This window comes from Styela clava, chromosome 6 (assembly GCF_964204865.1).
Source record: "Styela clava chromosome 6, kaStyClav1.hap1.2, whole genome shotgun sequence".
Taxonomy (NCBI): Eukaryota; Metazoa; Chordata; class Ascidiacea; order Stolidobranchia; family Styelidae; genus Styela; species Styela clava.
The window spans coordinates 18,367,565-18,395,478 of NC_135255.1; the positions used below are offsets into that span (position 1 = coordinate 18,367,565).

General features: G+C 35.3%; 1 protein-coding gene across 4 annotated transcripts; it reads left to right on the forward strand.

The window, feature by feature from the left end:
* Window positions 1–1,609: 1,609 nt before the first annotated feature.
* Window positions 1,610–27,744, forward strand: LOC120331811 (uncharacterized). 4 transcript variants are annotated; one of them, XR_013476714.1, is made up of 10 exons: window positions 1,610–1,714; window positions 2,336–2,389; window positions 2,616–2,702; window positions 13,610–13,663; window positions 13,890–13,976; window positions 22,740–22,793; window positions 23,949–24,023; window positions 25,154–25,188; window positions 25,491–25,604; window positions 26,238–26,272. XR_013476714.1 is itself a non-coding variant. In XM_078113768.1 (9 exons), exons 1-9 carry the CDS (start codon window positions 1,642–1,644, stop codon window positions 27,071–27,073), a joined length of 558 nt encoding a protein of 185 aa, XP_077969894.1. In that variant the 5' UTR covers window positions 1,610–1,641; the 3' UTR covers window positions 27,074–27,744. The 4 variants fall into 4 exon arrangements, 3 of the variants coding, with proteins under 3 accessions (XP_077969894.1, XP_077969895.1, XP_077969896.1); XM_078113768.1 differs by lacking the exons at window positions 25,154–25,188; window positions 25,491–25,604; window positions 26,238–26,272 and adding exons at window positions 26,722–26,784; window positions 27,063–27,744; XM_078113770.1 differs by lacking the exons at window positions 1,610–1,714; window positions 2,336–2,389; window positions 2,616–2,702; ... (1 more) ...; window positions 25,491–25,604; window positions 26,238–26,272 and adding exons at window positions 12,958–13,069; window positions 26,722–26,784; window positions 27,063–27,696.
* Window positions 27,745–27,914: the final 170 nt, after the last annotated feature.

The window sequence follows — 27,914 nt, forward strand, 5'->3', positions numbered from 1 at the left end:
AATCACTGAGCTTCAGTCACATGGTACAGTACAGTACTGTACACAGTTCCAGTGATACAGTACTGTACATAGTTTCAGTGATACTGTACGTCATTTTGGTTGTTTAAGCCGTTTTTTTCGTAACTTGTTTGATCGTTTTTTTTTTACTTTTGCCCTTTGTTATAGACTCAAGCAAAAAAGATGTTAAGATACTGTACAGTTTTTTCTGTTTTTCTAATAAAGTTCTTATTTACATTATTTGTACATTTTATTAGTGTACAGTACCATACTTTACAATACAGTACGATGTGTATAGAGTAAATCATGCACTGTACAGAATAATGTTCCGACTTACACTGAAATTCGGGTTACACCGAGTCTCAGTAACGGAACTGCGTCGTAAGTCGAGAACTCCCTGTACGAGTCTTTTGTGTTCGTTAAATTCAAATGGCGTCGCTTTACAGCGTAAACGCGAACGATTATTATGTACGGAGTATCCGATTTCCTCCATTACCTCAGGTTTTGAAATCGTTAGTGAATAGACTATAGAGCATAGTGGGACAGTATTCATGTGGAAATTGAAACTATCTATCCACACCCAATTCAGATTTTGTGAGTCTAGGGTGCGAGAAAAATTTTCAATAAAAATTAAAAGATAGCATGTTTGATAGTTATCAATTTCAAACCAGGTATGGACTTGTTTAAATAGGACAAACTCAGACAAGAATTGAAAGATCCGAGAGTTATTAGTAGTTGTTTCCGACTGCGTGGTGAATATAGGTTCAGCAAGCCTACCCAATTTATTAAAACATCGGTGAGGAACTTTAACCTTAAGTCCAACGATAATGTAGGTCTCAAACTTTTTGAGCCGCTCCCCCTTTTTAAAAGTTGTCGAGTCTTGCGCCCCACCTTAGAAATAACTAGCTAATAATAAGCTACAAATAACAGATAGTATGTTTAATTCAAAAATCAGGTTGGAAATACGAAGATAAAACGTAAATATCCAATATAAAAAGTAAATATTCAAAATAAGACAGGCAAGATTAAATCTAACAAATATTTTTATTTTCAATTAGCTTCACGCCCCATCAAAAAATTGTCTACGCCCCCTTGTTGGGCGCGCCCCACTGTTTGAGAACCATTGCATTATAGTACTAGACCATCACTTTCCCGGCAAGGATATCCGAATAAACGATTGGTTGAAAATTTAATTGACGTGCAATAAAGACTAAAAAAATCTAAAATCTCATTTAATTTTAAAATATAACAACACAATTTTTGGTAAAATATCTAGTTCCACAGTAAATAAAAGAAAACTTGGAAAAAATAAAAAACTTTTTATCAACTTCTACTCTTAAGTATTGAAAATTTGTAATATACTGATCCAATAATTGTGCGAAGGGCGATTATTCAACAACAAAACCACCCAAATAACAACAAGAATACCCATAGGTACACATTTCGTGTCCATTAATCCGCAGTTCTATGTGGGTCAAAGTGTTAACATGAGAAGGAAGCAGTGTGTTTTGAATGCCAAAATTTTCTGTTAACACGTATAATGCAGACACATACTCACGTTAAATTGTCCATTGAAAATGTTATTCTTGTCTATTGAATAGATATTTATTTATGTGCAAAACAGTAAATTACATAATATATAAAATGGATGATAATTTAGGAGAAAAAAATGTTCCAGTTGGCGAAAAGGCATCACAAGAAGCAGAATCGATCGTAGGTCTGTTAGTCAGGATTTTCTTTCTGTAGATGTGATTATAAACCTAATTCTTGTAAATGATTGCCCCGTTTCCGGGGTCTAAACTTTGACCATTAGTTACATACTCAGTACCCTCGCAATGCCATTTATGGCTGATTTGCTTTATATGAAAAAGTAAGTATCGATTTGTTCTCAGTGTGCATCAAATGGTTTAACGTATATTTAGGTCTTGGCCCGCTAATTTCTGACTGCAAGTTGCAAATCTTCGGATAGAACTCTTCTTTGTAGTCTTCTTCATATCACGTCTAAGTATCTATTAACATGATCTCTGTCGTACGGTTCAACCTATATTTAGGTCTTTGTCCGCAAATCACTGATTATAAGTTGTAACCCTTCTGATAGCACTCTTTTAACTGGACTCAAATCTCAATTAAAATTTTAAACGGGCTACGTTCAAGTCCGTAGTCATGTGATTTTTCCCCGTGATGCAAAATAATGTGATTACCTTATTTATTTAGTATTTGTAACATATCAAATTATAAAAAAATTCCAAATTCACCAACCTTGCCGGTCTAAATTATTCTTTTTTGTCGAAGATTTGAACCACTAATAGTATCCGTTTTCTGATTAAACTTTTTCCAGACCAACCTGGATCCCCAAAGAACAGAGCATCACAACAGGAAAAACAGTTCAAAGGTGAAGATTTTGAACGACAATTTAGAAAGTGCAAAATAACAAAAAGGCTGTTACTAAATAATTCCATATATACTAACAATTTGGGCTTCCATCCTTTATGTAAATAAGTACTACAAGTCAGTACATACGACTTCTTACTTTTGCACAAGAATGCAAACTAGAAATCATTTAGTAACAACAAAATTTTGTAAATATTTCATAATTTCGTTTTCTTTCATGGAATAAGATCAAACTGAGAAGAATGCTGAAGGAAAATTTGATCAGAAGCTTGTTCTTGATGAAAAACCGAAGACAAGCGAGGATTTCTTTAAAGGTATAGTTGTTTTAGAAGCTTTTGCCATTCATACCATTCTGTCTTCTACTTTTATATTAATTATTGAACACATGCACAAACCATCATTTAAATACATTACCACACAAAGTACCGCAATATGCCCTCTTTGCAGTCAATGCTGTACTACATATAAAACATGGCTGTAGGCAAAAAAGATAGGCATGTTGAAGCATACCCCATGTTTTTTCATCAGTTAGTTAGGATTTCCATCTGTAGTTGAATCTTAAGATCCAACAGCTTCATGCAAATTTAGAATTTGTTTGTCGCTGCTGAACAATTATATTTCATCTTTATTTGAATGTTGTATTTTAATTCAAATAAATCCACTAAGTTCAAAGTTGTTATTTTTGGATTTGCCATTGGCTTTCAGGATGCAGAATGGGAAATCACATAAAACCTTAGAAATCTTGTTTAATCACAACAGTAAAGCACTTACAAATCGCCACAATATGAACTTAATAAAGTTAATAATGGAATGATGTTTCGCCACACCTTGTTTAAAAAAATTTTCTAAAAATATTATTGAAAGGGAACAACATATAAATAAAGCGCTTGGGCTACACGACAGCAAGTACTTATCATTGTCCATGCAAGATCTTATATTATTCAAAATTAGCAGGAGACCAGGTGTCTTCATGAAAAGAGAAGAGGATACGAAAATAAAAAGTCACAATAGCCCTATTGAAAATCCGAAGGAGCGCAATGTAAATAAATACGAGCCTTTTGTGCCCTTCAAATTCATATGTTGTCGCTTTACAGTGTATACTCGAACGGTTAATGTGTACGGAGTATTTCCTCTGTTACCTTAGGTTTTTAAACCGTTAGTGAACAGAGCATAGAGGGAAGAGTACGTGTCCATTCGATTTTGTGATAGGTGAGTGAGTGAGTCTAGCGTAGGGCTACTCAACTGGCGGTCAGAATCCGGACCTTTCGGGTATTTGATTCGGACCGCGCCTTATTCTTCATTTTAAATCATTAGCCCCACTCCTAAAGTATGCTTTTATCAAATCACTTTTATAGATTTATATACATATGAAAAGAACTATGACGCCATAATAAACAATCTTGATCATCTAATAATCATTAGTCTATGAGGAAGTGCGTGTTTAAGGATGCCGAAATATAATTTCTGAAAAGACCGGCCCCAAATATTTTTGAAGTTTCGTATGCGGATCTTCGGTAAAAATAGTTGAGTAGCCATGGACTCTAGCGTACAAAAACATTCAGAAGAGATGATGTTGAGATATTAATTTTAAAAATGTGACAAAATATGCTACCATGTGTTAGTTAACATCTCAATTGTTTGCTTGAAATGGAACTTTGTGCCGTTTTATCAATGGCACTAAATACATAGTACTGTGCATATAAAGGGTATGACCATCAATTGCAAAGTACTAGATCTGCTAAACAAATTCCTGCTAAAATGAAAACAAAATTATTCGACTTTTGTGTAATAAAGTTTTAATTTTATTTCAATGCTTTAAATTACCGCACGTTAATAACTTTTTTTTATATTTTTGAAAATTCTTATATTAATGTGGAATTGGTGTTAGCGATCAGAAGTCCACGCACGGCCATTCAAGTTTTTGAGATATTTTTAATAAATGATGGAATGGTATCGTTCCGCCAAGCCGCGTTTGAACAGCTTTTATAATAAATATAATTGAAAAAAGGAAACATATAAATAAAGCACTTGGGCTACACGACAACAATTACTCATCCATGCAAGATCTTATATGATTTAAGCATTGACAGACAGCCAGGTGTCTTTCGGAAAGTCAAACCAAAGTTTCAATAGAAATCCAATGAAGCGTGATGTAAATAAATACGAGTTTTTCATGCCCTTTAAATTTCTATGGTGTCAACTTTAAAAGGCGAATTCGTGGTGGAAGAGTCTAGTACACTAATTACGTTTTTAAATGAATGTTGTTGAGGTATAGCATGTTTGATAGTTATAAATTTTAAAACGTGTATGGTCTTGTTTAAAGAGGACAAACAGAGACATTAACCAAAAGGATTGAGAGATATTGGTAGTTGTTTCCATCTGCAAAGTAAATATAGGTTGGAACTAATATCTGCTATAAATTTCCAGAATGTACAACTTAATTTAGTATTTATAAAAAATATATTTAAAGTATATTAGTAAATCAAAAATACATGTTCATCGCCCTAAAATTCTCGCGAACAACTTCTGAAGTAATCGTCGCGTATACGTCACTCGTTAAAAGAGTCCACTTTTCAATGATTTTTTCTGTTGCATAAAATATTCAATCCATATGTGTGATCCTTTTAATCAGCGGTTGTGTTGACTAAATGAGAGCAGTACTATTCAGAAAATACCATGACAAAACCACCAAAATGCGTGGTAAAGTGCCCGACTTACAATGTCTAAAAAAGCCTCTTTAATCGGTCGCGGACCGCTTTTCAATTTAGAAAATTTGCGTTGCCACCATTCACACGTACCAGGAAAAAAATTTAGTCTTCGTTGTTCGAACTCGCGAGAAACACTCATTACGTATTTATCGAAGCGTTTACAAACTCTTGTTTTCGTCGAAGATGCGCAAGAGAGTGAAATTCAATCTTTTGATAAAGCGACTCGCAAGTGACCTATCGCGTCACGTGTTACCAAATTTTCGTATAGTAAATAGCTATTCTAATAGTTGAATATGCGATTATATGCCAGCCCTACTCAGTAACCGGTAATTATTGTCTTGTTTGATGTTATATGAATAAACTGGCTTTTTATGTTTTATGTAAGTCCTAACGTAAATCGTAACTTGGCTGATAGTTAATTAAGTTTGGCAAAAACGTTTGCGGCCCGCGCAGTTAATTTCTGGCTCGTTGCGGACTCATTCAAACGCTCTGCGGATTCATTTGAGACCGAGGACTCGGGTTGGGAAACACTGTGTTAGAGCAATCATTTGGCAATTAAATCTACTTATTCTTGTCTAGTGTACAATAAAAAGTATTCGTAAGAGGTTCAGATATAACATGTTTGATGTTTTATAGATCGTAATTTTAAAACAAACCAGCCCTAAAAGAATAACTAAAATAGGAATTGAAATCTGTGAGTTTTCTAATTAGTTGTTTAAAGGCTTTAAAGAGTTGACTAGGCCCGATTAATATAACAACAACAATTATTCACCATTGCGCATGCAAGATCTTATATGATTCAAGTATTGGCAGAAGGCCAGGTGTCTTTATGAAAGCATAAGAGAATAGAAATTACAATAGCCAAATTGAAAATCCGACGGAGTGCAATGTGAATAAACACGAGTCTTTTGTGCCTTTGAATTCATATGGTGTCACTTTACAATGTATACGCGATTGATAATTGTATAACGGAGCAGTGGCGTAGCCAGCCCAAAATTTTGGGGGGGGCCAAATTTGAAAATTTTAGAAATTATATTGGGTTTAAAACACCCGTTCTTCAAGCGCAAAACAACAACAGTTGGTCAACAAGCAAACTGATTCAATTACTCAGCTGGATTTTTTTGAATACAAAATCCATTAATAAACAATTTTTTATTTGAAACAACAAATATTAACAACGCAATTTGAATAAGTAAAATACATCGCCCCGATTAAAAGTCCATCCTACGCTTCCCGCCAACTATGCTCGACACAACTCGATTAATTTTCTCCTCGGTGACCATTTCACGGTGACAATGAAGCACACACAAATCAGAAAGGCGATTGGACGTCATTAATAAGCGCAGCCATGTGTTTACCCGTTTCATGCACGAGAAAGACCGCTCAGCCTCAACGGTGGTTGCTGGTAGCGTCATAACAATCTGTATTGCGGTGTACACGCTTGGATAATCTCGAGCGCTCAGAAGAAGCCCCTCAAAACATTCGTCGTTAACGTCGGAACTTAAAGAAGTTCTGCACAGTCTCACTTCATTCTGGAGGTTATCCAATAAATACAGACGCTCTACCTCATCCACGTGAACTGGTTTGTTCGGTGGAAGAATTGATAGCAATGAAAAAAATGATGGGTTGTCAATGAAGCGTTCCCGAATAGAGCAGCTCAAGCCGTCGACGTATGGGAAATATACGGAACGTTTAAAATACTGGGATGCTGAATCAGCACAGACATTGTCGCGATAAACGTGTACTTCGACTACTCTGGGTATTGTCAACTCTTTCAAGCCAGCTATTTCACAAGCTTCTTTGTAAATATTCAATGCGATTTCAGAGTCATTGCGTTCTTCAGCGATAACGCTCTGAAGAGAGGATGTGAGGTTCTTTACTGACGGCACACTGACTCCGACCGCCTGAAGTGCGCGCTAGTGGCTCCATTAGTGCCGAATATCGACCAATCAAACATACGGCGTAGATAACCGACGACTTTTCTAGAGCAGATTTCAGAGAAAAAGCCTTCGCCCGCATCTGACTGTTAGCATCTCTCGCCAAAGAATCAAGAGCCTCAAGTACTCGTTTGAAGTTGCATTTGAAGATTCGGATGCTCTTGTACTTCTCAGACCATCTGGTGGGGCAGAACAAAGGGATGTTAATTCCTAAACCCGCGCGCCTCATAGGGCTCTCCCTGAAAAAAAACGAATAGTCTCACGAATGATATCACAGGTGCTTCTGATGATTGCAACTTTACTTTGGTCATTTATGACCAAATTCAAACAATGAGAAGCGCAGTGCACAAATATTGCGCGCGGGTATTTATCACGAATGCGTTTTTGCACACCGCTGACGTGACCTGCCATTGTCGTTGCACCATCATAGCCTTGCCCCACAAGTTTTTGCAAATCCACTCCTCGACCAGAGAGGTGGGTCAAAATATTTGATGAAATTGATTCGGCAGAAACAGAATCCATTTCCACTAATCCTGTGAAGCGCTCGCACACTTCACCACCTTCCACATACCTCAAAACAATGCTTAGTTGTTCTTTCCCAGGAATATCACATGATTCGTCGGCTATTACGGACACAAACGATTTATTAGCTTCCATAACGATATCTTGCACTATCATGTTGCTTGATACCTTGAGAATTTCATTTTGTATCATCGGGCTTGTATACTTAGCATTTCCGGCCTTTCGAGCGAAATGCCTTTTCAAATCTTCATCCCCTGCGTCGATACAAAATAGAAGAAGGTTCACAAAATTCCCACTATCCCCGGAATGTCCGCGCAAGGGTATGTTACCCGAAGCACAGAACATGACAGTCTTGACAATGGAAGTCATTATTCGTCTGTTTTCTTTTGTTTGCGTAGCATATTGGGCCTCCATGTTTGCACGCACATTTTGACCAGTTTCCATGCTTTTGACAAAATTTTTCGCAGCTATATTTGATTCTCGGTGGTAATTTGTGTCTCGGTGTGCTACAGCCTTTTCCATAAATCTTTTGTAGTCAATGCATGGTCTTGTAACAAAGGCAGTGTCCCTGAGAGTTCCATGCTTCAAACGTGCTTGCATGACTATGCATATCTTACACAAACCACCCCCATCAGAGAGTTGGGTGTAAACTAACCAACTGCAAAATCTGTTATCGTCAAGCCATTTTTTGAGAAATTTACGACGACTTTGTCTAACAGTATCCAGAATCGTCACGTTTTTCGGACCATCCGAAGTTAGAAGCCTGTATCTCTCCGCATCGGTAAGCTGTGTATGTTTCTTAAGAATAAATCCAAGATCGTTTGTTTTCCCTTCGTTGATTATTAGTTCATCTTCGGGAATAGAAGTGATAGACGTAACTGACGTAACCGGTGCATCCACAGCCTGAGAAGCGCTTATTGATGTATTTGAGGAAAGCGAGTCTTTATTTCGCTGAAAAAAACTATCGAATTTCGCCTGTTTAAATTTAGCCATCGAAGTAATTTTGGTCATCAAGATGCCACAAAACTGGTGGATTAGGAATGGAATTCTTGAAAATTTTGGAGGGGGCCATGGCCCCTCTGCCCCCCCCCCCCCCCCCCCCCCCCCTGGCTACGCCTATGTAACGGAGTAACCAATTCCTTATGTTTCCCCATATTTTGAAAGTGTTTATGAAGCGTCTTATATTTATGAGGAATTAGTGTTAGCGAATAGAACTTCACCAATGGCCACTTAAGTTTTTCAGGTATTCAATGAGGGAATGATATTGTGTCGCCACACCTGTAAATAATGTAATTAAATACAGGGAGTCCTCGGGTTACGACGGTCGCGACTTACGATGTTTCGAGGTTACAAACGCGCACTCCATAACGCTGTTTTGAGGTTACGAACGCACTTTACGAACATATACAGATATAAAAGATAATACTGTACTGTAATATCTAAGCCTATAAACTGGATCATTGTGATCAAGAAAATCAGTGCTCTGGACTCATTGGTTTTCGTTATTTACATCGTAAATGACGTGACCAATTACGAACTATTACGATTATGAACGAATAATCACTGAGCTTCAGTCACATGGTACAGTACAGTAATTCTTATATTAATGTGGAATTGGTGTTAGCGATCAGAAGTCCACGCACGGCCATTCAAGTTTTTGAGATATTTTTAATAAATGATGGAATGGTATCGTTCCGCCAAGCCGCGTTTGAACAGCTTTTATAATAAATATAATTGAAAAAAGGAAACATATGAATAAAGCACTTGGGCTACACGACAACAATTACTCATCCATGCAAGATCTTATATGATTTAAGCATTGACAGACAGCCAGGTGTCTTTCGGAAAGTCAAACCAAAGTTTCAATAGAAATCCAATGAAGCGTGATGTAAATAAATACGAGTTTTTCATGCCCTTTAAATTTCTATGGTGTCAACTTTAAAAGGCGAATTCGTGGTGGAAGAGTCTAGTACACTAATTACGTTTTTAAATGAATGTTGTTGAGGTATAGCATGTTTGATAGTTATAAATTTTAAAACGTGTATGGTCTTGTTTAAAGAGGACAAACAGAGACATTAACCAAAAGGATTGAGAGATATTGGTAGTTGTTTCCATCTGCAAAGTAAATATAGGTTGGAACTAATATCTGCTATAAATTTCCAGAATGTACAACTTAATTTAGTATTTATAAAAAATATATTTAAAGTATATTAGTAAATCAAAAATACATGTTCATCGCCCTAAAATTCTCGCGAACAACTTCTGAAGTAATCGTCGCGTATACGTCACTCGTTAAAAGAGTCCACTTTTCAATGATTTTTTCTGTTGCATAAAATATTCAATCCATATGTGTGATCCTTTCAATCAGCGGTTGTGTTGACTAAATGAGAGCAGTACTATTCAGAAAATACCATGACAAAACCACCAAAATGCGTGGTAAAGTGCCCGACTTACAATGTCTAAAAAAGCCTCTTTAATCGGTCGCGGACCGCTTTTCAATTTAGAAAATTTGCGTTGCCACCATTCACACGTACCAGAAAAAAAATTTAGTCTTCGTTGTTCGAACTCGCGAGAAACACTCATTACGTATTTATCGAAGCGTTTACAAACTCTTGTTTTCGTCGAAGATGCGCAAGAGAGTGAAATTCAATCTTTTGATAAAGCGACTCGCAAGTGACCTATCGCGTCACGTGTTACCAAATTTTCGTATAGTAAATAGCTATTCTAATAGTTGAATATGCGATTATATGCCAGCCCTACTCAGTAACCGGTAATTATTGTCTTGTTTGATGTTATATGAATAAACTGGCTTTTTATGTTTTATGTAAGTCCTAACGTAAATCGTAACTTGGCTGATAGTTAATTAAGTTTGGCAAAAACGTTTGTGGCCCGCGCAGTTAATTTCTGGCTCGTTGCGGACTCATTCAAACGCTCTGCGGATTCATTTGAGACCGAGGACTCGGGTTGGGAAACACTGTGTTAGAGCAATCATTTGGCAATTAAATCTACTTATTCTTGTCTAGTGTACAATGAAAAGTATTCGTAAGAGGTTCAGATATAACATGTTTGATGTTTTATAGATCGTAATTTTAAAACAAACCAGCCCTAAAAGAATAACTAAAATAGGAATTGAAATCTGTGAGATTTCTAATTAGTTGTTTAAAGGCTTTAAAGAGTTGACTAGGCCCGATTAATATAACAACAACAATTATTCACCATTGCGCATGCAAGATCTTATATGATTCAAGTATTGGCAGAAGGCCAGGTGTCTTTATGAAAGCATAAGAGAATAGAAATTACAATAGCCAAATTGAAAATCCGACGGAGTGCAATGTGAATAAACACGAGTCTTTTGTGCCTTTGAATTCATATGGTGTCACTTTACAATGTATACGCGATTGATAATTGTATAACGGAGTAACCAATTCCTTATGTTCCCCCATATTTTGAAAGTGTTTATGAAGCGTCTTATATTTATGAGGAATTAGTGTTAGCGAATAGAACTTCACCAATGGCCACTTAAGTTTTTCAGGTATTCAATGAGGGAATGATATTGTGTCGCCACACCTGTAAATAATGTAATTAAATACAGGGAGTCCTCGGGTTACGACGGTCGAGGTTACAAACGCGCACTCCATAACGCTGTTTCGAGGTTACGAACGCACTTTACGAACATATACAGATATAAAAGATAATACTGTACTGTAATATCTAAGCCTATAAACTGGATCATTGTGATCAAGAAAATCAGTGCTCTGGACTCATTGGTTTTCGTTATTTACATCGTAAATGACGTGACCAATTACGAACTATTACGATTATGAACGAATAATCACTAAGCTTCAGTCACATGGTACAGTACAGTACTGTACACAGTTCCAGTGATACAGTACTGTACATAGTTTCAGTGATACTGTACGTCGTCATTTTGGTTGTTTAAGCCGGTTTTTTCGTAACTTGTTTGATCGTTTTTTTTTACTTTTGCCCTTTGTTATGGACTCAAGCAAAAAAGATGTTAAGATACTGTACAGTTTTTTCTGTTTTTCTAATAAAGTTCTTATTTACATTATTTGTACATTATATTAGTGTACAGTACCATACTTTACAATACAGTACGATGTGTATAGAGTAAATCATGCACTGTACAGAATAATGTTCCGACTTACACTGAAATTTGGGTTACACCGAGTCTCAGTAACGGAACTGCGTCGTAAGTCGAGGACTCCCTGTACGAGTCTTTTGTGTTCGTTAAATTCAAATTGCGTCGCTTTACAGCGTAAACGCGAACGATTATTATGTACGGAGTATCCGATTTCCTCCATTACCTCAGGTTTTGAAATCGTTAGTGAATAGACTATAGAGCATAGTGGGACAGTATTCATGTGGCAATTGAAACTATCTATCCACACCCAATTCAGATTTTGTGAGTCTAGGGTGCGAGAAAAATTTTCAATAAAAATTAAAAGATAGCATGTTTGATAGTTATCAACTTCAAACCAGGTATGGTCTTGTTTAAATAGGACAAACTCAGACAAGAATTGAAAGATCCGAGAGTTATTAGTAGTTGTTTCCGACTGCGAGGTGAATATAGGTTCAGCAAGCCTACCCAATTTATTAAAACATCGGTGAGGAACTTTAACCTTAAGTCCAACGATAATGTAGGTCTCAAACTTTTTGAGCCGCTCCCCCTTTTTAAAAGTTGTCGAGTCTTGCGCCCCACCTTAGAAATAACTAGCTAATAATAAGCTACAAATAACAGATAGTATGTTTAATTCAAAAATCAGGTTGGAAATACGAAGATAAAACGTAAAGACCGGCAAGATTAAATCTAACAAATATTTTTATTTTTAATTAGCTTCACGCCCCATCAAAAAATTGTCTACGCCCCCTTGTTGGGCGCGCCCCACTGTTTGAGAACCATTGCATTACAGTACTAGACCATCACTTTCCCGGCAAGGATATCCAAATAAACGATTGGTTGGAAATTCAATTGACGTGCAATATAGACTAAAAAAATCTAGCATCTCATTTAATTATAAAATGAAACAACACAATTTTTGGTAAAATATATAGATCCACAGTAAATAAAAGAAAACTTGAAAATAATAAAAAACTTTTTATCAACTTCTACTCTTAAGTATTGAAAATTTGTAATATACTGATCCAATAATTGAGCGAAGGGCGATTATTCAACAACAAAACCACCCAAATAACAACAAGAATACCCATAGGTACACATTTCGTGTCCATTAATCCGCAGTTCTATGTGGGTCAAAGTGTTAACATGAGAAGGAAGCAGTGTGTTTTGAGTGCCAAAATTTTCTGTTAACACGTATAATGCAGACACATACTCACGTGAAATTGTCCATTGAAAATGTTATTCTTGTCTATTGAATAGATATTTATTTATGTGCAAAACAGTAAATTACATAATGTATAAAATGGATGATAATTTAGGAGAAAAAAATGTTCCAGTTGGCAAAAAGGCATCACAAGAAGCAGAATCGATCGTAGGTCTGTTAGTCAGGATTTTCTTTTTGTAGATGTGATTATAAACCTAATTCTTGTAAATGATTGCCCCGTTTCCGGGGTCTAAACTTGGACCATTAGTTACATACTCAGTACCCTCGCAATGCCATTTATGGCTGATTTGCTTTATATGAAAAAGTAAGTATCGATTTGTTCTCAGTGTGCATCAAATGGTTTAACGTATATTTAGGTCTTGGCCCGCTAATTTCTGACTGCAAGTTGCAAATCTTCTGATAGAACTTTTCTTTTTAGTCTTCTTCATATCACGTCTAAGTATCTATTAACATGATCTTTGTCGTACGGTTTAACCTATATTTAGGTCTTTGTCCGCAAATCACTGATTATAAGTTGTAACCCTTCTAATAGCACTCTTTTAACTGGACTCAAATCTCAATTAAAATTTTAAACGGGCTACGTTCAAGTCCTGTAGTCATGTGATTTTTCCTCGTGATGCAATGTGATAATCTTTTTTGTCGAAGATTTAAACCACTAATAGTATCCGTTTTCTGATTAAATTTTTTTCAGACCAACCTGGATCCCCAAAGAACAGAGCATCACAACAGGAAAAACAGTTCAAAGGTGAAGATTTTGAACGACAATTTAGAAAGTGCAAAATAACAAAAAGGCTGTTACTAAATAATTCCATATATACTAACAATTTGGGCTTCCATCCTTTATGTAAATAAGTACTACAAGTCAGTACATACGACTTCTTACTTTTGCACAAGAATGCAAACTAGAAATCATTTAGTAACAACAAAATTTTGTAAATAATTCATAATTTCGTTTTCTTTCATGGAATAAGGTCAATCTGAGAAGAATGCTGAAAGAAAAATTTATCAGAAGATTGTTCTTGATGAAAAACCGAAGACAAGCGAGGATTTCTTTAAAGGTATAGTTGTTTCAGAAGCTTTCACCATTCATACCATTCTGTATTCTACTTTTATATTAATTATTGAACACATGCAAAAACCATCATTTAAATGCAATAACACACAAAGTAACGCAATGAGCCCTTTTCACAGTCAATGCTGTACTACATATAAAACATGGCTGTAGGCAAGAAAAGATAGGCATGTTGAAGCATATTATTCATCAGTTAGTTAGAATTTCCCTCTGTATCTGTGGTAATGAACCTGTTTTTTTGCGGATAAATTTTTCCATTTCTGGGGGGTAAACTTTGACCATTAGTTTGGTAATAAATTTTGTACACTTGATTGGGAGGGTAAATCTGATAATTTTTTATTTAAAAGGATTAAATATGAAAAAAATGGTTAAGAAACACCTGTATAAAGAGATAAGCATGTCTTTTTGTCAAAAAATTTAAACCCTCATTTAGATAAAAAGGCATTACAAGTCATTACATTATATGCTAATTCTACGTTTGCACAAGAAAGCAAACAAAAAATCCTTTAGTAATATCTGATAATCTTCAAAATGGCTAAAAAATACGATTCACAACCTAACTCAAAGCTCTCAAACTTCAATCTACTTTTGTGCACGCGTATATCAGTTTTGCATAAATTTGATGAAGACCGAATTTGTTGGGGACGATGAAACCTTCCTCGTGAGAGCCGTTAGGACCAGGCGATGCCGTAAACATTTATTTATTTGTACATTTCATACAGTTCAATTTTTGGGGAATAATGTTATGTTAAACATGAAAACCACTTTCTATAACTAATTTGAATTCTTCATTGAATTTTATATTCTAAGCCTGAAACATTAAATTATGTTATCTAGTACACTTTCAACTAGTGGTTCTAAACCTATTTTTCAAGCGACCCTAATTTTTTTAGAAAGTAAATTTAGGTATAATCCCGCGAAGGATATGTTCAAACACTAGTCGGTATGTAATGCTTATGCCTTGAATGGTTACAAGATTACCTGACTTACTATTAAGAGCAATAAGTTTGATACTTTTCACATATACAATTAAAAATGAACAACACTCCAATACGAATATAAAATAAGCAACGACATTTTCTAAAAAATAAAACAAAACTTCTATTTGTTGAATTAACTGCTCACACAACTTATTACACCTTGCCTTGGGACACATGGGACTCAAATTTAAGATGTGTAACTTGCGATTCCAACACAGTTGATTCTTTCATTCGGAGCTTTGGCTCCTGTGAATCAAAGTGGCTACAGCAGTATTGTGTTAGAAGCAGTGGGGATTTAAGCAAAGTCGGAGTCATAAAGTAGATTACTACCCATTAATAACACATCACAGTAGGTATAAGTCGGAGCGGTAAATATGGGGCGCATTATGATAGTTCAAAGCTGTCAAGAACAAACTTTTTCTTTTCATTTTTCAAGTTTTTTTTTTCATTTCTTCGTTGTTGCATCATTTGTGATTTATTTGGTTTCTTTTGGTAAGAACTAGAATATTACACCAGAGGTGGTTTTATGAGAGTTTGCATAGCTACTGATAATATAGTAAATCAAAACCTCATATTGTGGCCAATCTTGCTTTTCATATTTAGTCATATTTGAGATGCTACTTTCCTGCCTATAACCGAAAGTATTATCAATCACTCATGCTCGGATTATCAAAGACTTTAGAACGATTAATTTAAATAAAAAATTGGCATAAGGCAGAAGTAACGATGCAATGTGCTCTTTGTTATCTGCGTGACCTTGCTACTACAGGTTTCTCCTTTCAGCTCAAAAATGAAGCTGTGTAAAAATCAAAATAGTATCTATAACAGATATGATCAAGGGGTAGTTCGCGAATTCATATCCTTGAATACTTCGTACCCAGGTTGTGCTATCCATCAAATCTCAGCATTACATTCTATCTGTATTCCTATAGTTAAAGGTTTTTCGAATTGAAAGTTTAATATATTTGGATTTTGGAGCGCACGTTGATGGTATATAATATATGAATACAATAAAATGAATATATATACTGTATTATATATATGTATGTGGGTCCAACAAGCCTTGTTAAAATAGTTATTTTTGATAACAGCAAACTATGGAAACAAGGCACCTAGGACAAGCGATAACCATTACTCGTCTATATTTCATCCAAGCCAAAATATTGACTGACTGTCTGACAGTCAGAAGTCCTTGTTTGAAGCGTTAGCAAATACTAAGTTACAACAGCTATAATAAAAATGGAATAAGCGCAATGTGAATAAATATTAGTGCTTTGTGCCCTTTCACATTAGTTTGGTGGCGAATTTTTTATGTATGAGCAAGCGTTTCTTAAATAACGTAGTGGCCAATATCTATTAATACCTCAAGTGTTAGAGAATTCAAATCTGAACCAAGTATAGTAGATTGCGATTGAGACGACGTATTCATGCCAATTCCTAATTCTGAAATAGGATAGCTCACTGTAGAAGCTGAAGTTTTTAGAAAAAGTAGTATTAGGTTGTAATATGTTTTGCGAAAATTCATAGACCTTAGAGATGTATTGGGTATCGTTTAGGCCAGTAGTTCTCAAACTTTCCAAGCCGCGTCCCTTTTAGAAATTTTCAAGTCTTGCTCCCCACCTAATGAATAACTTTCTAACAATAAGCTACAAATAACGCCGGGAAATATGTGGACGGAACGTAGCTACACAAGGTAATGTAAATTTCCAAAATGACGCAGGCAATTCAAATCTAACAAATATTTTTATTTTTAATTATCTGTACGCGCTTCACCGTTTGAGAAACCACTGTTATAGGCAATAACGACCATTTATTCAATATTTGTAGCGGTATCGGCTAAAAATCTACCGACATTTCAGATATATTCAGATGTTTGATCTGATCTAGAATGTTTTAAAAGATAAGATAGTATTCGGATGTTGAAATATTTTTTTGTGAGGAGGAATCATGTTCGCGACATCTACTGCCTCGTTAACTGCGAGTCGCCCTCGCTAGGTGAGACAAGTATTATGACGTTACGTTTCTGGTACTATGATTTTTATTACATTTTTCAACTTTTTGTTGATTTTAATTAAAGTTATTACACTTGCTACAATATTTTGCCTATCTTTCTCAAGGTCTCAAGTTGTCCATTGAGTTATCAATTAGTTTTGACGCTATATCTTGACAGACAAACAGGCAGGCGGTAGGCGTCCAGGATCTCCGCTGATAGTTGAAGCAGGAACTCAAGCAACCGGTTGCCATCGATAGAAACTTGAGGATCTTCGGCGGCGCGATTGAGTGGACGGCTTACCCAAATGTCCAGTTCATTTTAGGCGCTGCGTATTTTATCGACAGTCTCGCGGTAGTGATATACTGAAGCTAGTAATTTTTTAAATAATGTTCTTCAAAATCACTGAAGCTTGCCCAATTTATGGAGTATCGAGACGAAAGACGACTTGTTCGAAAAGGCAGTTTCTTATGCAGAAGGTAGCGTTACTGATATTTTAAGTTTCGACTTCATTGACGATAAAATAGCGACACATTGTGAAAAAACACTGGAAATTTCGTCGTTACCATGGAAGCGAAACCTCAATACGGACTTTCTATAAAACGCACATTACTAGGGTGACAAGATAACCCAATCTACGACGCAAACCGAGTTCTCCATTGGTTGCTGAAAAGCCATTTTCTTATCTGTAACAGTAAAAACCAACAAGACTCTGTGTCCAATAATCCGTGGTTCTAGGTGAGTCAAAAAGTTAAAATGAGAAAGAAGCAGTGTGTGTTGGTTCCCAGAAAGTTTTTTCAGCACTCATGATTCAGACATACACCTGCATAAAATTTGGGAATTATTCAATAATAAAAAATATCTTTTTCTGTGCAGAATTATTGATTAGATTATATTAACAAAATGGACGATGGTCCAAAGAAAGGAAATATTGGCGAAAAACCTTTAGTGGAATTAGAATCAAGCGTAGGTGAGTCAGTTTTGGATTTCGTTCAGTGGCAGTGATATTTGGTTTGTGATGAAATAAATCAACCTGTATTTTTAGCCAGCGGTTTTCAACCTCTATTGTGGTCCTCTAACGGAGTCGTTCAGCACTCATAGACTGACCCCCTGTTTTTCATTCCAGGGGTATTTACAGTGTTATTATGATTAGAATATTCTGAATGTTCAAGAAAGTAAAAACGCCCTATAAAAACCTTATCAAGCCACGAAACTGGGAGTTCTCTTGAAGTAAAAAGTAAAATCAGTTTTGCGCCCGCACTGCCACGACTGCTGGGTGGCCTTCTAGGAGGGCCATGGTCCTCCGATTGAGAACCGCCGATTATTAGACATTTTCAGTTCTATACACTGACGATTTAGACAAATTTTGTGCACGAACGACTGGGGATAAATAAATTATAATTAGATAAATAAATATTTGAAATATCTAAAAAGTTGAGAACTTTTTTTTTTTATATACTGGGATAATCATGCCCTTTGTCAACGATTTCCGCAATATTTTCATATGAATTGAAAATTAAACAAATGATACAAGCTAAATGTTCTGTTCTGAATATTTTTCAGATAAACCCGAATCTCAAAAACTCAGTGCAACACCACACAGAAGTCAGATCGAAGGTGACGCTTCTGAAATACTAACTACTACAATAACACTCAAGATTTAAATATGTACCTGGAGCCTATTGTATTTCGAAAATGCTAACAATTTTTGAATTGAATAATTGGGTCTCCAGTGATTACGTAAATATACACCACAAGTTGGTTACGCCCCGTCAGGTAATTCAATCTGGTCCGCCTGATGATCCGTAAATAAAATTCTGTACATAAGATGTAACTGTATACGTCATACTTATATGGCCCACCAGTCGACCGATCGATCACCTCGACCCCAGTAGTCGATCGCGTCTGATGTTAAGTTAATTTATTAACAGATAAAAACAGTTTCATGCGGCGCCTATTTTATGTTTTGAAGCAGAACGAATACATGCGCAAATACTGATTTATTTAAGTATTTAAAATATTCAAGTCTGGGCAAGCCTGAAAGAACGTATTTATACGTAATAAATGAAATTTTCACCGCTGCCAAGGTTTAGAAAATAGCATGCCGAATATCATGTGTTTTGACTGAGAAACGATCCCCCAATACCTTTTGGGTTATGCGAAAGTTATTGTCTCACTCTCATACCCATACCAAGAGTAGTACGGTAAAGTGTATTCGCAACGGTAGAAGTGGAATCATAATACCAATTTTCATAATTCGAAGTGAACGACGACTTTGAAGAAATTGTAAATCACATACTGAAATTGAAATTTGATCAGTCATGTAACATTTATTGTCTGAGAACCTATTTTTCAAGCGACCCTAATTTTTTTAGAAAATAAATTTAGGTATAATCCCGCGAAGGATATGTTCAAACACTATTCGGTATGTAATGCTTATGCCTTGAATGGTTACAAGATTACCTGACTTACTATTAACAGCAATAGCTTTGATACTTTTCACATATACAATTAAAAATGAACAACACGCCAATACGAATATAAAATAAGCAACGACATTTTCTAAAAAATAAAACAAAACTTCTATTTGTTGAATTAACTGCTTACACAACTTATTGCACCTTGCCTTGGGAGACATGGGACTCAAATTTAAGATGTGTAACTTGCGATTCCAACACAGTTGATTCTTTCTTTTGGAGCTTTGGCTCCTGTGAATCAAAGTGGCTACAGCAGTATTGTGTTAGAAGCAGTAGGGATTTAAGCAAAGTCGGAGTCATAAAGTAGATTACTACCCATTAATTACACATCACAGTAGGTATAAGTCGGAGCGGTAAATATGGGGCGCATTATGATAGTTCAAAGCTGTCAAAAACAAACTTTTTCTCTCATTTTCCAAGTTTTTTTTTGTATTTCTTCGTTGTTGCATCATTTGTGATTTATTTGGTTTCTTTTGGTAGGAACTAGAATATTACATCAAAGGTGGTTTTGTGAGAGTTTGCATAGCTACTGATATTATAGTAAATTAAAACCTCATATTGTGGCTAATCTTGCTCTTCATACTTAGTCATATTTGAGATGCTACTTTCCTGCCTATAACTGACAGTATTATCAATCACTTCGTACCCAGGTTGTGCTATCCATCAAATCTCAGCATTACATTCTATCTGTATTCCTATAGTTAAAGGTTTTTCGAATTGAAAGTTTATTATATTTGGTTTTTGGAGCGCATGTTGATGGTATATAATAAATAAATACAATAAAATGAATATATATATACTGTATTATATATATATATATATATATATGTGGGTCCAACAAGCCTTGTTAAAATAGGCAACTAGGACAAGCGAAAACCATTACTCGTCAATATTTCATCCAAGCCAAATATTGACTGACAGTCAGAAGTCCTTGTTTGAAGCGTTAGCAAATACTAAGTTACAACAGCTATAATAAAAATGGAATAAGCGCAATGTAAATAAATGTTAGTGCTTTGTGCCCTTTAAAATTAGTTTGGTGGCGAATTTTTTATGTATGAGCAAGCGTTTATTAAATAACGTAGTGGCCAATATCTATTAATACCTCAAGTGTTAGAGAATTCAAATCAGACCAAGTATAGTAGATTGCGATTGAGACGACGTATTCATGCCAATTCCTAATTCTGAAATAGGATAGATCACTGTAGAAGCTGAAGTTTTTAGAAAAAGTAGTATTAGGTTGTAATATGTTTTGCAAAAATTCATAGACCTTAGAGATGTATTGGGTATCGTTTAGGCCAGTAGTTCTCAAACTTTCCACGCCGCGTCCTTTATAGAAATTTTCAAGTCTTGCTCCCCACCTAATGAATAACTTTCTAACAATAAGCTACAAATAACGCCGGGAAATATGTGGACGGAACGTAGCTACACAAGGTAATGTAAATTTCCAAAATGACGCAGGCAGTTCAAATCTAACAAATATTTTTATTTTTAATTATTTGTACGCGCTTCACCGTTTGAGAAACCACTGTTATAGGCAATAACGACCATTTATTCAATATTTGTAGCGGTATCGGCTAAAAATCTACCGACATTTCAGATATATTCAGATGTTTGATCTGGTCTAGAATGTTTTAAAAGATAAGATAGGACACGGATGTTGAAATATTTTTTTGTGAGGAGGGATCATGTTCGCGACATCCACTGCCTCGTTAACTGTGAGTCGCCCTCGCTAGTTGAGACAAGTATTATGACGTTACGTTTCTGGTACTATGATTTTTATTACATTTTTCAACTTTTTGTTGATTTTAATTAAAGTTATTACACTTGCTACAATATTTTGCCTATCTCTTACCTATATCTTTCTCAAGGTCTCAAGTTGTCCATTGAGTTATCAATTAGTTTTGACGCTATATCTTGACAGACAAACAGACAGGCGGTAGGCGTCCAGGATCTCCGCTGATAGTTGAAGCAGGAACTCAAGCAACCGGTTGCCATCGATAGAAACTTGAGGATCTTCGGCGGCGCGATTGAGTGGACGGCTTACCCAAATGACCAGTTCATTTCAAGCGCTGCGCGTTTTATCGACAGTCTCGCGGTGGTGATATACTGAAGCTAGTAATTTTTTAAATAATGTTCTTCAAAATCACTGAGGCTTGCCCAATTTATGGAGTATCGAGACGAAAGACGACTTGTTCGAAAAGGCAGTTTCTTATGCAGAAGGTAGCGTTACTGATATTTTAAGTTTCGACTTCATTGACGATAAAATAGCGACACATTGTGAAATAACACTGGAAATTTCGTCGTTGCCATGGAAGCGAAACCTCAATACGGACTTTCTATAAAACGCACATTACTAGGGTGACAAGATAACCCAATCTACGACGCAAACAGTGTTCTCCATTGGTTGCTGAAAAGCCATTTTCTTATCTGTAACAGTAAAAACCAACAAGACTCTGTGTCCAATAATCCGTGGTTCTAGGTGAGTCAAAAAGTTAAAATGAGAAAGAAGCAGTGTGTGTTGGTTCCCAGAAAGTTTTTTCAGCACTCATGATTCAGTCATACACCTGCATAAAATTTGGGAATTATTCAATAATAAAAAATATCTTTTTCTGTGCAGAATTCTTAATTAGATTATATTAACAAAATGGACGATGGTCCAAAGAAAGGAAATATTGGCGAAAAAGCTTTAGTGGAATTAGAATCAAGCGTAGGTGAGTCAGTTTTGGATTTCGTTCAGTGGCAGTGATATTTGGTTTGTGATGAAATAAATCAACCTGTATTTTAAGCCAGCGGTTTTCAACCTCTATTGTGGTCCTCTAACGGAGTCGTTCAGCACTCATAGACTGACCCCCTGTTTTTCATTCCAGGGGTATTTACAGTGTTATTATGATTAGAATATTCTGAATGTTCAAGAAAGTAAAAACGCCCTATAAAAACCTTATCAAGCCACGAAACTGGGAGTTCTCTTAAAGTAAAAAGTGAAATCAGTTTTGCGCCCGCACTGCCACGACTGCTGGGTGGCCTTCTAGGAGGGCCATGGTCCTCCGATTGAGAACCGCCGATTATTAGACATTTTCAGTTCTATACACTGACGATTTAGACAAATTTTGTGCACGAACGACTGGGGATAAATAAATTATAATTAGATAAATAAATATTTGAAATATCTAAAATGTTGAGAACTTTTTTTTTATATACTGGGATAATCATGCCCTTTGTCAACGATTTCCGCAATATTTTCATATGAATTGAAAATTAAACAAATGATACAAGCTAAATGTTCTGTTCTGAATATTTTTCAGATGAACCCGAATCTCAAAAACTCAGTGCAACACCACACAGAAGTCAGATCAAAGGTGACGCTTCTGAAATACTAACTACTACAATAACACTCAAGATTTAAATATGTACCTGGAGCCTATTGTATTTCGAAAATGCTAACAATTTTTGAATTGAATAATTGGGTCTCCAGTGATTACGTAAATATACACCACAAGTTGGTTACGCCCCGTCAGGTAATTCAATCTGGTCCGCCTGATGATCCGTAAATAAAATTCTGTACATAAGATGTAACTGTATACGTCATACTTATATGGCCCGCCAGTCGACCGATCGATCACCTCGACCCCAGTAGTCGATCGCGTCTGGTGTTAAGTTAATTTATTAACAGATAAAAACAGTTTCATGCGGCGCCTATTTTATGTTTTGAAGCAGAACGAATACATGCGCAAATACTGATTTATTTAAGTATTTAAAATATTTAAGTCTGGGCAAGCCTGAAAGAACGTATTTATACGTAATAAATGAAATTTTCACCGCTGCCAAGGTTTAGAAATTAGCATGCCGAATATCATGTGTTTTGACTGAGAAACGATCCCCCAATACCTTTTGGGTTATGCGAAAGTTATTGTCTCACTCTCATACCCATACCAAGAGTAAAGTGTATTCGCAACGGTAGAAGTGGAATCATAATACCAATTTTCATAATTCGAAGTGAACGACGACTTTGAGGAAATTGTAAATCACATACTGAAATTGAAATTTGATCAGTCATGTAACATTTATTGTCTGAGAATACACTTACGACTAAAAATTAGGCAGGCCTCAGGTCTCAATTGTATGACTAGAAAAATGAATGACGAAAATTTACACGGGTACAATTACATAACCAAATTAACAAATTAAATGGAACATAAAATACAAGTATATATACAAATTTTTGTGGCGATTTCATTTAAAAATGCGCTCACAGAGTCGAGCCTATTTGCTGCGGTGGAATTTTTCGTATGAAAGTGTGCAGACGTACAGGTATCTGCATATTTAGTACTCATTCATCTGTGTATGTAATTATTACCGATCAGTCGATCGCGAGCTATTTTGAAAATTTTAGTCGATTGCGGTCGAAAGCAGTTTGGCCACCTCTGGCGAACGTGAATAAAATTAATAGTTATCCAGTAATATAAAAATTGCGTATTGAATAATCGTTTATTGCTTTTTTATGGAATTTGAAGAAAAAACAAAAGAGAAACCTGATAAGAAACAAAAATCAGCTCTTGAAGAAAAACCCACGAAGAAGGCTTTTTTAGGTAATATTGGTATTAATTCAAATGCTTCAGTAGTATGTGTACCAAGATGGCAGACACCGGGACGTAGTGTGTGCACCAGGTTAGGGTTAGGCCATAATTTCATTCCAATTTTCTCTATTTAGTTCCATTACGAGTTCGGGGACAAGCCAAGTGACTTCCGTAGTATTTGTACCTGAAATTATGACTTAACCTTAACTTGGTACACATACTACGTCCCGGTGTTCGCCATCTTGGTTCGAGCGCACCCAAATTTTAAGATAATGAATTAAACGCTGGCACGGGTATATCTAAATGCAATAACTAATACAAACAAGAGAGCTATGCTCAAATATATGGACACGTAGTGGCAAATTTTGATGACGCCATAGCACACAAAAAAAAAAAACGAATCACACTGGAATATTTGAAATAAATAAAAATAATAGCCTTGTAAAAAAATTAACTTTTCAATACTGGTAATTTCAACGCGATTGGTCCAGTAATCAAAAAGAAAAGCATTTTTTTCTGTGACAAAGAACGACAAGAACAAAAACAACGACAACATAATATTAAAACGATCCATAGGCCTACTTACGTGTCCAATAATGCAATATTCTTGCTTCCTACACGACGATATATCTTTTATAAAGCATGGTTGTGTGTTAGTGAAGTTGCGCATTTTAGTGAAGTTTAGTTCTGGTTGTTTGCTTGCTAGTTTTTGTTGTTTTTGCTGAAGCTGACACTGCATAGTACCCAATATTCGTATTGAAATCGAATATATTAACGAATACAGATGAACATTTCTGAAGCATGGTCGATAAGCTTGACAATATCCCAATCACCATGCTCGAATGCCGAGTTGTAGAAATAGTTAGTTGTAGAAACAGTCCTTTAAAAGTTAGTTGTTCTACCTGTCCATCTTTCATAACAAGTGATTATTTATTAATTACCCTTTATTACCTTGGCTGGTTCTAATTCTAATCTTCGAGTAAGATTGAAACAATTTCAAGTTAAAACACGTACAAATGTTATCTGTAGGCAGCTAAATTAATACAATATGCAATGCATTGTTTTTACATTTTAAACAATAAAAGAAACTATGATACATTGAAGGAACATTTTGTTTTCACTCTTTTTATAAACTGTTTCAGCGGGAGTTGCTGACAACAAGGAGTTCCCTTTGGAGGTGAGTCTTTATTTTCATCGTGGCTTTCCATTTTTATATGATATAATGCCAGATCGAAATTGTTGAGCAAAGTACTTGTTATTTAAGGGATATTGTTTTTAGTTAAGCAATAAAATTGACTTCTTGGGTTAATTCAGCGGACAAATGCTACCATCTTATTTATCGAGCGTGTTGTTTCCAATTCGAACACTTTAATTTGTTCAATCTGCAGTAGGTTGTTGTTCAAATTAATTCATGAGTGTACTATGTTTCCACAGTTGTTGTGGAATTTTTACCTAAATGTAGTCAAATGTCATGTCTAGGACCGCTAGGAATAAATCTGATGCGATTTGAAGAAGAAATCGAACCAGAACATGCTGAAGATGCTATTCAAGAAAGAAACCAACCACCGCACGATCAAAATGACATTCTAGAAGGTGAAATTTAATCTAAAAATGTAAACTTAAATTTTCCGATACTTACATATGAGTTACTACTGTCTTTTACGCGAACCATCTGTTATGTGATGAACCCTTTCTACAATACTTTCATTTTCTTTCTGAGGTTTTGAGTCAGTTATCCATGAGTTGGATCAGTTATAGCTTTCGCGATAAAGTTGTGCTCATACTTCTACATACTTTGCATAATCTAGCTTAATTTACTATAATAAAGTATCTAGATCAGTGGTTCTCGAACTTATTAAGCCGCGCCCACTTTTTAGAATTTTTCAAGTTCTGCGCCCACCTCAAAAATAACCAGCTAACAATATTCTACAAATAACAGATAGTAAGGCGAAAGTATGTTTTATTCAAAAAACACTCTGACAATACGTGGATGGAACGTAAATAATGAAATAAATAAAAAGTTTTGAAATTTAAATATCCAAAATAAGACGTGCAGATCAAATCTAACAAATTATTCTATTTTTAATTAGCTTAAAGCCCCTCAAAAATTATCTACGCCCTCATTGTGGGGAGCATCACCGCTTGAGGACCACTGATCTAAACGATTACATTGATAGGGTTAGTTTTCAAGTTGGCACCACAGTCTATTTTTCTAATATTTTTCAGAAATAGAGGTAGTCCGTCAAGATATTGGTAATTTGAGACACGGAGTTGGGGAACTTCGCAATGGCATGAACCAAACCCTTGGAAATTTACGTCAAGAATTCCGCGACAATATTGGTGAACTTCGCAATGCCATGAACCAAATTACGGCTTTGCTTATGGAGCAGAATCAACAAAGACAACAAAGTACGAGAAATAAGCAAAAATATTTATCAATATCATTCACTAAATTAAAATATTCTAATTCTAATGATGTTTAACACACCATACACTTGACATTATATTTCTTGTGTTTTAAAAATTGATAAACGTTTTTTTTTATTTTCATGTTTCACTGTCTTCTGCTAAATAAAATGAAATAAAATATGAATTACCACATATAATTATACAACTACCATTAAGTACCCCTCAAAGTATTTTAAAATACATTCATGGTGTATATCATTTATTAAAACATCTTTTATTACATACAGTTATTATTTTTCAGATCAGCAACCATCCGACGACATGGGGCAGCAACCACCAAGCGACATGGGGCAGAGAAACCGCGGTATAAAGTTTTTTTTTTTACATTTATTACCACAATCAAAGTTACTAAAATTATTGTGTTTGTTTGCATATATTGACACGTTTCATTTCAGCAACCTCAGGCAAAATGAAAATTTGGAATAATTAAAGCATATATATTAAACAACAGCATACCCTGTTCAATTAGAGCAATGGAGCTCTCCTACAATAAAAAACTGAAATTGTCAGCGATATTTACCTGAGTTTTCCCTAGTTCTAATTTCAACGTGTAATCTAACATTAATTTTTTTGTTTCCGTAGATCGCCAATAAGCTGCCTCTGCGAAAATTGAAGCTTTCGTGCGAAAACCATGTACAAATAAGCTGATGATTTTTTAAAATATATTCGTTTATTACAATTGTAATTTTCTGATTGATTAGTAACCATGTTTTTTATTATGTCATTGAGATAAAATATTCGCAAGAAGATGCTTAAATGATAGAATTATCACATCATTAAGTGAGCAATGCAGAAAATTTATGAACACGAAAGTCAACTCGTCTTTTTAGAAATAGTATCATTTATGACCCAGAAAGCATCAGTCAAAAAATAATAGAATATTACGAAAGATAATTTTCGTTTTAAGAAATTGTTCCCATAGGTAAATGTAATAAAACAAATTCACAACAACAATCGAAATGAATCCCCAGAACGCCTATTAAATTGATCTACTCTGTTTCTATATATAATATTAATAATTTTATGTCATTGCAATCTTAAAATCCAACAGCTTCATGCAAATTCAGAATTTGTTGTGTTGTTATTGAACAATTGTATTTTAACTTTTGCTTAAATGCCGCATTTCAATAAAAATAAATCCACTAAGTTCAAAGTTGTTATTTTTGGGATTTGCGATTGGCTTCCAGGATGCAGAATGAGAAATGCATTACAGCCTTAGAAATCTTGCTCCATCACAACAGTAAAGCACTTTCAAATAGTCAGAATATTAACATTGCTTGGCTCTTTTTGTAAAGTTTACATGGCTGTGATTTAATGTTGGACTAGTGTCAAATGGTTTACATACAACATGTTTCAGGGTGTAATCGGCGAGTTAATGCACTTACAAATAGTCAGAATATTAACATTGCTTGGCTCTTTTTGTAAAGTTTACAT

What these genes read in the sequence shown, in the direction of transcription:
- LOC120331811 (XM_078113768.1), top strand. Translation starts at nt 1,642, where the DNA reads ATGGATGATAATTTAGGAGAAAAAAATGTTCCAGTTGGCGAAAAGGCA. An exon ending in ACAGGAAAAACAGTTCAAAG is followed by an intron (nt 2,390 to 2,615) that starts GTGAAGATTTTG and finishes TCATGGAATAAG; the next exon opens with ATCAAACTGAGAAGAATGCT. An exon ending in AAGCGAGGATTTCTTTAAAG is followed by an intron (nt 2,703 to 13,609) that starts GTATAGTTGTTT and finishes AATTTTTTTCAG; the next exon opens with ACCAACCTGGATCCCCAAAG.